Source organism: Sciurus carolinensis, chromosome 10 (assembly GCF_902686445.1).
Source record: "Sciurus carolinensis chromosome 10, mSciCar1.2, whole genome shotgun sequence".
NCBI classification, from domain to species: domain Eukaryota; kingdom Metazoa; phylum Chordata; class Mammalia; order Rodentia; family Sciuridae; genus Sciurus; species Sciurus carolinensis.
This window is the reverse complement of record NC_062222.1, coordinates 3,347,658-3,358,726: the sequence shown is the minus strand read 5'-3', so window position 1 is coordinate 3,358,726 and position 11,069 is coordinate 3,347,658. Positions and strand designations below refer to the sequence as shown.

Below are 11,069 nucleotides of genomic sequence, written 5' to 3'. Positions count from 1 at the left end.
GAATATTCACCTTATCTACATGGAGTTTTAGGCCTGGATTCCAGGGCACATCAAGACTCTGATCAGGCCACATGAACGACTTATTAAAGGAAATGGAAGGTGGGTCAGGAAAACTTCCAAAACATCTGACCGTGTGAACGACTCCCTTGGTGCTCTCCAACATCTAAGTGCTTTTTAAAGTGACAACAGGAGGGTCCCAGGGTGTCCACAGAACTAGATTCCTCGAGTCTTGCTGACAAATTTCAAAAACAACCCAAGAGAATTAGAAGAACTTTAAAAACATAGATGTGCCCATCCTGAGAAACTGACATAAACAAAACCTCAGAGTAGGGAGTCACTGCGAATATTACAGAAAATAGCTCACTTTATAAAGTGATTCACTTGTGCCCTTGCTGAAATAGAACTTGCATTACAAAATCTCAACTGATGTCCTTTGCAGGAAACACCTAGCTTATAATTTGAGGTCACCTGCATCTAGATATCTAGATTCCACAGCTCAAGGGAAAGAAGGAAAATGGGTCTATGAAAAAAAAAAAAAAAAAGCAAATAAAATCACCATAACAGTATAAGCTAACAAACGAAGGCCTTGAGAGACAGTTTCATTAATTAATATATTTTCTGCATTATAGTTAACATACGTACTTTCTTCGTGTCACTTTATTTTCCGTTAAGTATTGATAGTTTGTTATATTCAGACAGGAGTACATTTCAACAGTCTTTTGTAATAAATATCATAAAATAATAGATTCGCATAATAAATATTCTTTACAATAAAAAAGTTTAACAGACTTTTGTCTTAAAAATAGTCAGAATTCAACTTTGTGATTTATACATAAAATATACAAAAAGCACCACAATTTGTGGTTAAGGCAATGAAAACACAGAATAGATCAGAATCACCCAGCTGCTAACTACCCAAGGGGCCCAAAGGAGCAACCGTAAAGGAGCCAAGACCACTCCAGGAAGCTCAGCTCTGTGACACCCACAGACGGCCAGCCACTGCCTGTCACCAAGAGCCCCCAGCACAAAGATTTGGTGAAGAGCATGGGGTGTGGAGGAGGGCGGCTGAGACCCTCACAGCCAGGAAAGCTGGGCAAGAACAGGGAGGTACGTGAGGTACCTCCATCGTAAGGATTCACTGTGAAGCCAACCTAAAATCACACAGAGGAGGAAACACCCCCAACAGAACCCCAGCAGACTGAGGGAGGGGCAGAGCAGCTGGCAGCAGTTAAAGGAAACTTCCACGTCACGGCAACCATAGCTCCCCCCTCGACTCACTGCATGCTAGGAAGACGCCCCTAACTGCAGAGAGACTTGAGACACAGCTTCTTCCGCAACCAACAGCTGCCCCTTTCAAAGCCGATTTCCCTGCTCCCACCAAAGTCAGTCAGACAGCCGTGGGTCACTGCAGTCTGGGGTGCATGTGTGGGAACACAGCTTTGGAGAGCCACTTGCAAAACAAAAAGGTCACCCAGAAGCCCTCGGCCCTGGGCACTCCAGCCGCTGGTGGAAGTCAGGTGCAGTCTCCGACCCCTCTCAGCAAAGATCATCCACAAGAGAAGTGTAAACTCCATGAGTCAGACCTTGGGACAGGGGAGCAGAAGGCAGGAAGCAGGGAAATCCCAAAGAAAAGAAGCTTGGCATCTACCAGGACCTGTCTCCACAGCCACAGCTTGAGAGCCGGAAACCCAGCAGGTGCCACCGAGCCAAAGATCATGAGGGCTTGCCCTGGGCGCCGGAGGGGCAGCCATCCAGCTTGCAGTAGACAGTGTTGGAGTGCTTGCACCTGCAGCCCGGGCGGTGCACCCAGTCGTAACAGCCCCTGCAGAGCTTCAGGCACCCCTTGGCCGGGGGGTAACAGAGCAGGCAGGGCAGGAAGAGCGACATGGCTCCCATGCACAGGTATCGCGAGCGGCAGTGGGACTGCGAGCAGGAGCACGGGTGGTCGGAGTAGGAGTCGCCCTCGTCGTCGTTGGAGCAGTGGTAGAAGATGCCCTTGACCAGGCACATGCAGGTCCCGTACTCCACCATGCTCTCGGCCGAGCACAGGCACTGCCGGTTACAGGCCAGGCAGGACGGCAGGACCCGCGGCGCCGTGCACTCGCCGCACTTGCACTTCCGGCATCGCTCGCAGATGAACTTGTGCTGGGCCGGGTCCTCTTTCGAGGAACCCTTCATGTCATCCACAGCCAGTTGTTTGGGCTGGGTGCGCACCGCCCTTTCCGACCTCTGTGCGGGCCCGGGTCGGGCTGGGGGGGACCTTCCCAGCAGCCCCTGCTCGGAGGAGGCGCTGCTGCTGCTGCTGCTGCCAGAGCTGGCTGCGCTTCCAGTGCTGGTGGACCTGCTCAGAACCGGGCCCCGGGCGTTGCTCAGCAGGCCCGCGAGCCCCGGGTGGCCGCCGGGCCTCTGGTCGTAGCTGTTATTCACATTGACTGGTATGATCTCGTGCGTCCTCTCCTGCTTTTCTGGTCTGGGTGCGGCCCGAGGAACAGGTCTCTTCACCACGGAGGGCCCTTCGGTGTACTCATTGCTGCCTCGGATGGCCTTGATCTGGTCTAGGGACAAAATAGCAGCAGGCTGAATCTCTCTCTCATTGTCTGTCCTCTGACGGCCATCCAAAGAAGGCTGCTGGGTCACAACTACCGAACTGCCACTGCCATGCTGATTTGGGGGATCCATGTGTGGTGATCTTGAATTCTGGCAATCAGTGGAAACCTGGCATGCATCTGAAATCCTAGAAAAAGGGGGGAAATGGAAAAAAGAAAATAAATGGCAGGAAGCACTTACGGGGGGAGTCCTGTCAAGTCACAAACTGCCTAAACCACCTGGTAATGGTCTCCTGCATCAGCGGATACAACGGTGCTGGGGTCCTGGCCAGCACTGCTTGGAGAGGCTGAGGACCACATCATAGGGGAACGTAGGCAGGAGACCCCACAGCCATAAAACTCAGATGCTTTTCCAGCTTTAAAAAAGCAGAGTCAAGGGCTGGGGAGATAGCTCAGTCGGTAGAGTGCTTGCCTTGCAAGACAAGACCCTGGGTTCAATCCTCAGCACCGCAAAAAAAAAAAAAAAAAAAAAAAAAGGCAGAGTCCAGAGGAAGTAATGTCTTCCTGTTTGTGAATCTAACAAAAATTAAAATGAAATATGCCTTGGTGGGGAATACTGAGCACAAATTCAGCTCTCCCCTAGAGAAAGGTGAGTGTCAGTTCACTGGTGGTTTGCATGAAGGAAAATATCTACTACTTCTTAAAAATCAAGATGACGGTCTGTGCTGAGGCCTTTTGTTAACTGTATGCTGTTAACATGCTTTGGATTAAAGATGAGGAAATTAAGCAAGGCATTTTCCAAAAAGCTCAAGTTATTTCAAACTAAACTGGAATTCAGAATAAGTGGTCACATTTCGTAGAAATCAGGATTCAAAGGTCACCTCATTACTGATCTGTGAGATGCACAATAAAGGATAAGAAGCACAAGAGTTCTTGGTGTGTCACAAACACACACGTACCACTCTGTCACTATTGTAACAGAGTATTCACATCAAGGGCTCAGTCACATAACAAGATAACTTTTATGCACAAGTGTCAGGCCTTCAAGCAGGGTGGGGAAATTATGGCTGTTTTAATTATCTGAATCTCCTTTAATTTAAAGATCTGTGTTTACATGACAGACCTTGATCTTCGAAAACACTGCCAACTCTGAACCAATGTGCTTCCTGTAATAAGTATATTAATATCTTGGTCAAAATAAGCATGTGTTTCCAGACTAATAACATTTCTAATTTGTAATGTAATCTTCATAAAACAAACTACCAGATATAAAAACGCTTCCATTTTCAGTCAATGGTAAGGTATTTTTCACACGAATTTTTTCCAAAGTCCACAGATGCAATCCAAATCAAGATCGAAAGAAAAAAAAAAAAAAAAAAAAATGCTCGTTCTCACTTCTACCCCGTCCTAAGGCAAAAAGCAGAAAAAGTCAACGCCGGCCCTGGACGCTCCTCCGCGCTCACTTCCCGGGTTCCCACCACCTCCACCTTCCCTGCACGCCAAGAGAAACACATTCAAACCCGGGTTTGGTGCCGCGTCCCTGAGGATCGACACACGCCGAAGCTCGGCCCTCGGAAAGCAAAGGGCATTTTAAAACCGGCTGCACGCGGAAGGAGCGCTGCGAGCCGCCTCGCCAGCACTGGGTCTGCGCGCACTCCGGGGGCTGGGGCCGGGCAGGGAGGCAGGGAGGCAGGGAGGCAGGGAGGCTCGCCCTCCGACGCGGGAACCCATACCTCCTCGAACGGCCGCACCGCGCCGGGCTCCCCCCGGGTCCGGAGCGCCGGCCGCGTCCCCACGCCCGAGACCCGCTTCCCGGGCGGGCGGCGCCGCCACCCTGCCAGTCTCCGGGCGCGCGCCCTCTGCGCTCCTCCGCGGGCAGCGCGAATAAATAGCCGCGGCCGAGGAGGGAGAGGAAAAAGTTATGAATGAAAACAAGCGCCCGGGGGTGGGGGCGAGGGCCCCGCCTCGGGAGGCGGCCGCGGCTTTTAAAGTGGCAGCGCCCTCTCCCGCCTCGCCCGCGCCGCGCGCTCAGCACCCGGGCCGCCAGGGCCGCGGCGCGCTCCGGTGCGCCCCGACACGGGAGGCGCTCGCTGCGGGCGCCGCCCTGCGCCCGGCCCCGCTGCCCGGAGGTGTCCGCCCGCCCGCCCCGGTCCGTCCCGCACCTGCCGCACACTCACCCAGGCCGGAGCGGCGGCGGGGGCCCTCGCCGTGCGGCCCGGCCCGGGTCCCGGTGCGGGCGGAGGGCGGCGCCGCATCAACCGCGGCGGAGAGGACGCGGGGGCATCGCCAGAGCCGCGGCGCGCAGGCCCGCCCCTGCCGCCCCGCCGAGCGCCCCGCGGCCCCCTTCCGGCTGCCGCGTGCGGCTCTGCCGCGACCTCTCCCGGCTCGGGTGCGCCCGGCGGCTCAGCTGCATCCACCTGGGGCTCCGCGCCTGCAGCCCCTTCCGAGAACCAGCTTAGGAAGTCCCTTCGCCCGGGCTCTCCGAGCCTCGGGAACGCGAGCTGGGCGCGGGGAGGAGGTGTGCGCGCGGGGCGCCGCTCGGCTCCCTCGGCTACCCGCGAGGCCGGCGGGCAAGGGCGGCTTCTGCCGAGAGGATCCACGTCGCGGGCGCCGGTGGGGGAGGGGCTTCCACCCGCTTTCGCGGGGCGAGAGGAGCAAGTCCGGGTGCTTCTCAGAGCGAGGCGGGTGGACGTCGTCCCGCGCAGGCCGAAGCGCTCTGCCGATCCCGCACGCTGGGCAGTGGACACCGCGTCCCGGGAGCCGTGGTCCGGGCAGGTCAGACTCTCCTGGGCAGCGCTCACTTCCAGTCCTCCGCCCCCGCGGTTCCACGGCGAAACGCCTGCCACAGATGATCACAGAGAAACACGTGAGTCTCCCTTCTCTCCGGGCCCTGGGACGCGCCGCGCGCCCGCCGCCGACCAGTTCGCCCGCGCCCGCAGCCCTGCCATGTGCCCGCGCCCGGTGATTGACAGGCCGGCGCAGTCGCGTGTCAGCAGCGAGCCTGAGTAACATGCAGCCTTGCACGTTTTGCTGAAGTGCTTTTACCCCTTGGAATGCCCAGGAGTTCAAGCAACGTCAAGCAGCGCCCGGCGCGCTGAAATTCAGCACGCAGAAAGAAATTCAGGTTTAGAAGCACGACTTCGCTCGGATTCGGTCGCCAACAAAGCCTCCACAGACCCGCACTGGGTCCAGCCCTGCTCCGGCACAAACGGCCTGTCTCACACATCCGACAGTCCCGGAGTTTAAACTGGTTGCTGTTCGGTTAGGGGGAGTGAAAGGGACCCTGCTTTTTCTTTTAGCGGTAGACTTTAAGAGCGTTCAGTAGTGGGAACGCTGCTGGTGTTTTGAAATGCAGCCAGTAATCTCAGCTCTAGAGCAAGTTCAAAGAAATGTTCGCTTCCTTGCAAAAACCGACATTTCTCACCTTATCTTTCCTAAAATGTCTACGAAGGAAAGGAAGGAAACAGTTCTTACCTAATGCAAAGATTGGAAATTGCTTTTCAGGCACATTTACAGCGACTGCAGCTGTTCCTTATCCGCGGCAGGGAGCTCCGTCCGCTGCTATTGCTCTGCAAACCACTGTGTGCCTTACAGAGCGATCCCACTCCGGCTCCGCAGAATTTCAGCTCCTCGCGGCCACCTCCACCTCCACTCCAAGACACGCCCCCAGTGATATCATGTGCCAATCACACCGGCTGCCCGAAAACCTGGAACAGGATTTCCTTCCCTTTCGGTTTGCTCTTCGTTTGTGTGTCCCATTTTGGAAACGTCAGCTTACAGACTCGTGTAATAAACATCCTTCCCAAATTGGAGATTGGCTCTAAAAATTCCTGCAAATACAATCTGTCATGAAGGAACACATTCGAATTTAGTTATCAATCTCTATAGTTATCCATCTCCAATTTAAAAGGATTGGTGAATTCCACCCTTCATGTTGAATTAGAAAATAATTGTAAAATAAGAATTTTTTTTAAAAAGATGAAAAAAACTATGTCAAGCCATCATTTTGGAACAACTAGGGAGAAAAACGTGTATTGATATTTAAAAGATGATAATATAACATCATAGTTCCTGACTAAATCAAAGTTGAGAGAAGTGAAATCTGAAGGTTCAGAAAGTGGTGCTTCTTTTGGCAAAAGTACCATAATTATATGTAAACAAGGGGTAAATGCCAGCTGTGAGTTTTTAATAATTACTCTATCTTGGCTTGTGATAATATTTCCCAAAAGTCAGTCAGATGGGGAAAAAAAGATCCTAAATTCCTTCTATTTTGTAATATATTTATATAATTTTGCAAAAAAATAACCTATTTTTAAAAATCAGCTAAAGGACAATTAATTAAAATAGAAACAATTCACCAATTTTATAATTCTTAACAACATATAATGTGTCACTGAAAAAAAATTTGTAGTAAGTAGGAAACATGCTTTTTGCTTTTTTAAAACTGGGATTTTGGATATTTATTATCAAAACCACACAGTTCATGCTGCAATGAAGATAACTATAAGTGAAATTTAAGGTTTTTAAAAGATACCTAAAACTGAAGAACATAGTAGAAAGGAAACATTTTCCCAGGTAGCATGTATCAGGAATAGCATAAAGTCCATTTATCAAAGCAAACAAAAACAAAACTCTAGAATCTAAATCTATGTAGATTTCAGTATGGATATTTCCATTTCAAAATAATTTTTTAAATCTCCTTCTTTATAATAGCAAGTGATTCTGTCAAAACTCCACCCCCCCCCCCAATACTGAATTTCCAAATGTTTGAACACTTTCAAAAATTAAAGTCATGTTTAGAACTGCTTCCAAGGAACCCAGGGCATTGCTACGGACACCAACAAAACTCACTAGAAAATAATGGAACAAGAATGAGCCAAGGAGCTACATGGGTGTCCTTAATATTGCAAATTGTATTAAAATAGTCTAAAACATAAAATTGATTTTATTGTATATATTTTGTCTTTTTCATAGATTTCATTTGATTTGGGGAATTCTTGTGAATGAATTTGGAAGAGTCAAATCAGAAATAGAACATCACATGAGTATCTTCTTTGATTCTTTGAAATTGTCTTCTCAGCTATCTCCATAGTTGTGGGATGAGAGGGTCAGTTCACCAATATAAAACCAGGAGAGGGAGCACTGAACATTCTGATCCCATCAATCCTACAAAAATGTATTTGACAGATTTCTACTGCAGTACACTTCAAACTATGTCAACTAGAGATGCATTAAAACAATACTCATGTGATTGTTTTTAAATTCTAATAACAAAATTCGTGTTATTTTATCTAAAACACTGCCACTGTGGGTCATGTTCTACTTAGAAATCAAATATGCTGTATGAAATTGACCAATGACCCTTTGCATCACTTAGCTCCAAACTGCATCAATGTTTTTCTCTAAATATTACATCACAAATAAATATAAGAATAACCTTGCCACCTTGGATCAAGAAGACATTTGATGAAACCTTCCTCTCCTTTTGATTGCCTATGACTCTAGTCTTTGTAGAAATCTAGTTTTAGTTTAAAATAGATGTTTTTCTTTATTTAGTAAGTTTAAAGACAGTGTGCCTTGCTAGAAATGGACAACTAATATATGAGATTTTTGTGGAAAGGAAAAGCAATGTAAATACCAACGGGGAAATCTTCAGCAATTTTGAGTTCACTGTATCCAAATATGTCTAAATGAAGTAGAACAGCATCTGCGACTTGCTCTTGTGACGTGCAAACAGGTTAGCCATCTCTTCTCACTTGAATTTTGAAAAACAGTAAAAGGTGCAAATAAAAGGTCTGGTATCTCCTTACAACTGCTAGAAATTAAAAAAAAAAAAATCAAACATTCGGGTACTCAAAGACTTTCCTTATTCATTTATTTTATTTCCCAAAATAAAAACAGCAGCAACTGTCATGTATCCCACACTTTTGAAAAATCATCCCTTACTAACCCAATGCTTATGTGAAGTCATAGTAGATTGTATTATTACTAATACAACTTACATTATTACTAGTAAAATTCATTGTTATTATTCACTTATAACCTTTTTTCTTATTGAGAGACACATACACAATAGTCACAGAAGTTGAGCTGTTAGCACATAACAACTTAGTAAATCAACAAAGAACCAGAAATGGGGCCTAAATTCCCTTCACTTCCCTTTTAGGGCAATAGTCACTATATTTTTCTACTTCCCAAGAAAAGCTGGTGAGGCCGCGTCATGTTATTTTCAGTTTCCTTTTGTAAACAATCTTTGCAGTTGACAGAAATAGACTAACCTATTCTGTGAATTTTCCATAAACATTCCCTGGTTTTCCTGAGCATCCTCCTCGTGCTCTGGGCTCTCTGCAGGCCGGGTGTTGGTTTCAGTTCTGGAAGTGGGCAATTCCTCCAGGAAGTTACCCTGGAGGATTCGTGACTTCTGTCATTGTCATTCCACAGCAAACTCTGTACTTTGTCACAAGTGATTGTTTCCCTGCGAGCTGTAAATAAAGCAGGCAGAGCCCACGGAGTGCCCTTCCCCCACAGGCCTTCTCCCCTCACAGGAAGTCAAGGGCAGGCAGCCCTCTCCCTGGGTCTCAGGGTTCACCAAGGCTGGGCACAGATCAGCACTCAGTTCTTATCTGGCCAGTTGTGTCCTAAGTGCTACCCTCCCCTCTCCTCTTCCAGGTACAGGTTCCCTTCTGAGCCGTGGCTGGTTCTTCATTTCTGTAAGAAAAGATTAGCCATCTCTCCTGCTGATCTGGCATTTGTAGTGAGGAGTGGAATGGCCCTTGCAAGGAGCACCTCGGATCTTTGACTCTGGTCAGCACACGTCACTAATCTCCCACTTCCGAAAAGGCCTACTGCTGTCCTGTCTTCAGAGCCAGACGCAGAAGAACCTGGGTTAATTGAAACCTACAATTGCCTCCCAAGATAGAGCCGTAAAAAATAAAATTGTGTTTTCATTAAAACGTCTCCCGGGGCTTGTCTACTTTAATCTGCATTTCCTATTAAAATAACCTATGCCAAAACCCACGGTTCATCCTTTATTTGTGAAAAAAGAAAAAGGAGCCTAATGAAACAGCTATCCGCAGGCCCTTGAGATGCCCGACCCTGAAGAAGGAAGGCCCAGGGCTCACCCGAGAGGCTTCACTCCAGAGTTTTCCTTAATCGGTAATGTTCTTGGAGTATTTTAAATAATCCCGTTTATAAAAGCCTTCCACTGGTCCGTGATAATCCAGGGTACGTGCTGAAGACCGAGCGGTGGCGGTACCCGCAGTGGGTGGTGGATGTAGGTCAGCTCGTGAGGCCCCGTGCACAGTGCAGGTGGCGCCAAGAGTGCCCCTCCGAGCTAGCTGGGACCCCACTCGGCTTCTATGGGCTGCTTTCTCGCCAATTACCTGAAGTTAATAATAATTCCTTTCCCCAGCCCGGTGCTACTGAGGGACCCAAACGTCCCCACGCGCCCCTGCGCTGGACGGCTCTACTTGCCTTAGCGATCCTTGCCTGGAAACGCGCTGTCCACGGAAAAGCCGCCCGGCCCTGAACTGCCTTCCTGCACAAGGAGCCCATTTGCCTTACCGCTTTTCCAAGTTAAGTTGGTTTCATTTTTGTTTTTCTAAGGCTGAGACCGCTTGGCTTTAAATAATTGTGTTGTCATGTGTATGAGCTGGTGTGCGTGTGCACAGGAATTTGGAGCAGCTGTCTACTAATCATTTCAGATGGAGCGAAATGTCACCTTCAGGTGGGTCTCCACCACCTTAACATTCATCTGCAACTTTTCGTCATGAACATTCTACTTCCAGTTAAGATAAAGATCATTGCAAATACCAAAAACCCCTTTTATAAAAATTTTAAACTGTAATCATTAAAAGTAAAAAAAAGCAAACACATATTTTAAAAGTGACTGCATAACATTTAAAATGTTGAAATTAAAAAGTACTACACAGATGGTGCTCCTACACATTTTCAAAAAGCATATTTATTGCTCTTTTCACAATCTCCTAGAATCTCAGTTTTGAGCCTCCATAAAGATTGCAGTTTTAGTAGCAAAACTACCAAAGCATGCTATGAGTCTTAATGTTTCTGTATTAATGTTTTAATTGTTGGCAGATGTTATTTCCTATAGCCAATGCGTTGCAACAAACAGAAAAACCTGTGAAGCGCCACCTATTGTTGAGAGTAAGTCATTTCAAATTTCAATCCAAATGAGAAAACTGGGCAGACTAGGAATGGGAAATTCACAGCCATCAGTGTTTTGCATCCTTTCCTTCTGTTTTACAACACTACCAATCTGGAGTGTGGATTTAAAAAAAAAAAAAAACATTGGGCGGTACCTTGATTGCCTTTCGAGAATCCAAGTTACATTACTGGTGGAGACGGCTCTTGACTAACACGTTCATCCACAGAGGGGCTTCCCCACCCGGTGTGGCCTTCAGAGAAGGTCTGCACTTAGCCCAGTCAGGTCACAACAGTATGAAGCGTTCTTTAAGATCCTGTGTTGTGAATATCAGCTGGGCTTATATCACATCCTTTTGAAAA

General features: G+C 48.1%; 2 protein-coding genes across 4 annotated transcripts; one reads left to right on the top strand and one right to left on the bottom strand.

Annotated features, from left to right (window-relative positions):
* Positions 1-592: 592 nt before the first annotated feature.
* On the bottom strand, positions 593-6,176 carry Spry1 (sprouty RTK signaling antagonist 1). 3 transcript variants are annotated; one of them, XM_047567069.1, is made up of 3 exons: positions 6,021-6,176; positions 4,724-5,385; positions 593-2,734 (listed from the first exon to the last, which is right to left on the bottom strand). In XM_047567069.1, the coding sequence occupies exon 3, from the start codon at positions 2,677-2,679 to the stop codon at positions 1,714-1,716; it is 966 nt and encodes a 321-aa protein (XP_047423025.1). In that variant the 5' UTR covers positions 2,680-2,734; positions 4,724-5,385; positions 6,021-6,176; the 3' UTR covers positions 593-1,713. The 3 variants fall into 3 exon arrangements, with proteins under 3 accessions (XP_047423025.1, XP_047423026.1, XP_047423027.1); XM_047567070.1 differs by lacking the exon at positions 4,724-5,385 and having other exon boundaries at positions 6,021-6,168; XM_047567071.1 differs by lacking the exons at positions 4,724-5,385; positions 6,021-6,176 and adding an exon at positions 4,280-4,330.
* Positions 4,468-9,512, top strand: LOC124994822 (translation initiation factor IF-2-like). Its single transcript, XM_047567081.1, has 2 exons — positions 4,468-5,412; positions 9,216-9,512. Exons 1-2 carry the CDS (start codon positions 4,468-4,470, stop codon positions 9,231-9,233), a joined length of 963 nt encoding a protein of 320 aa, XP_047423037.1. The 3' UTR covers positions 9,234-9,512.
* Positions 9,513-11,069: the final 1,557 nt, after the last annotated feature.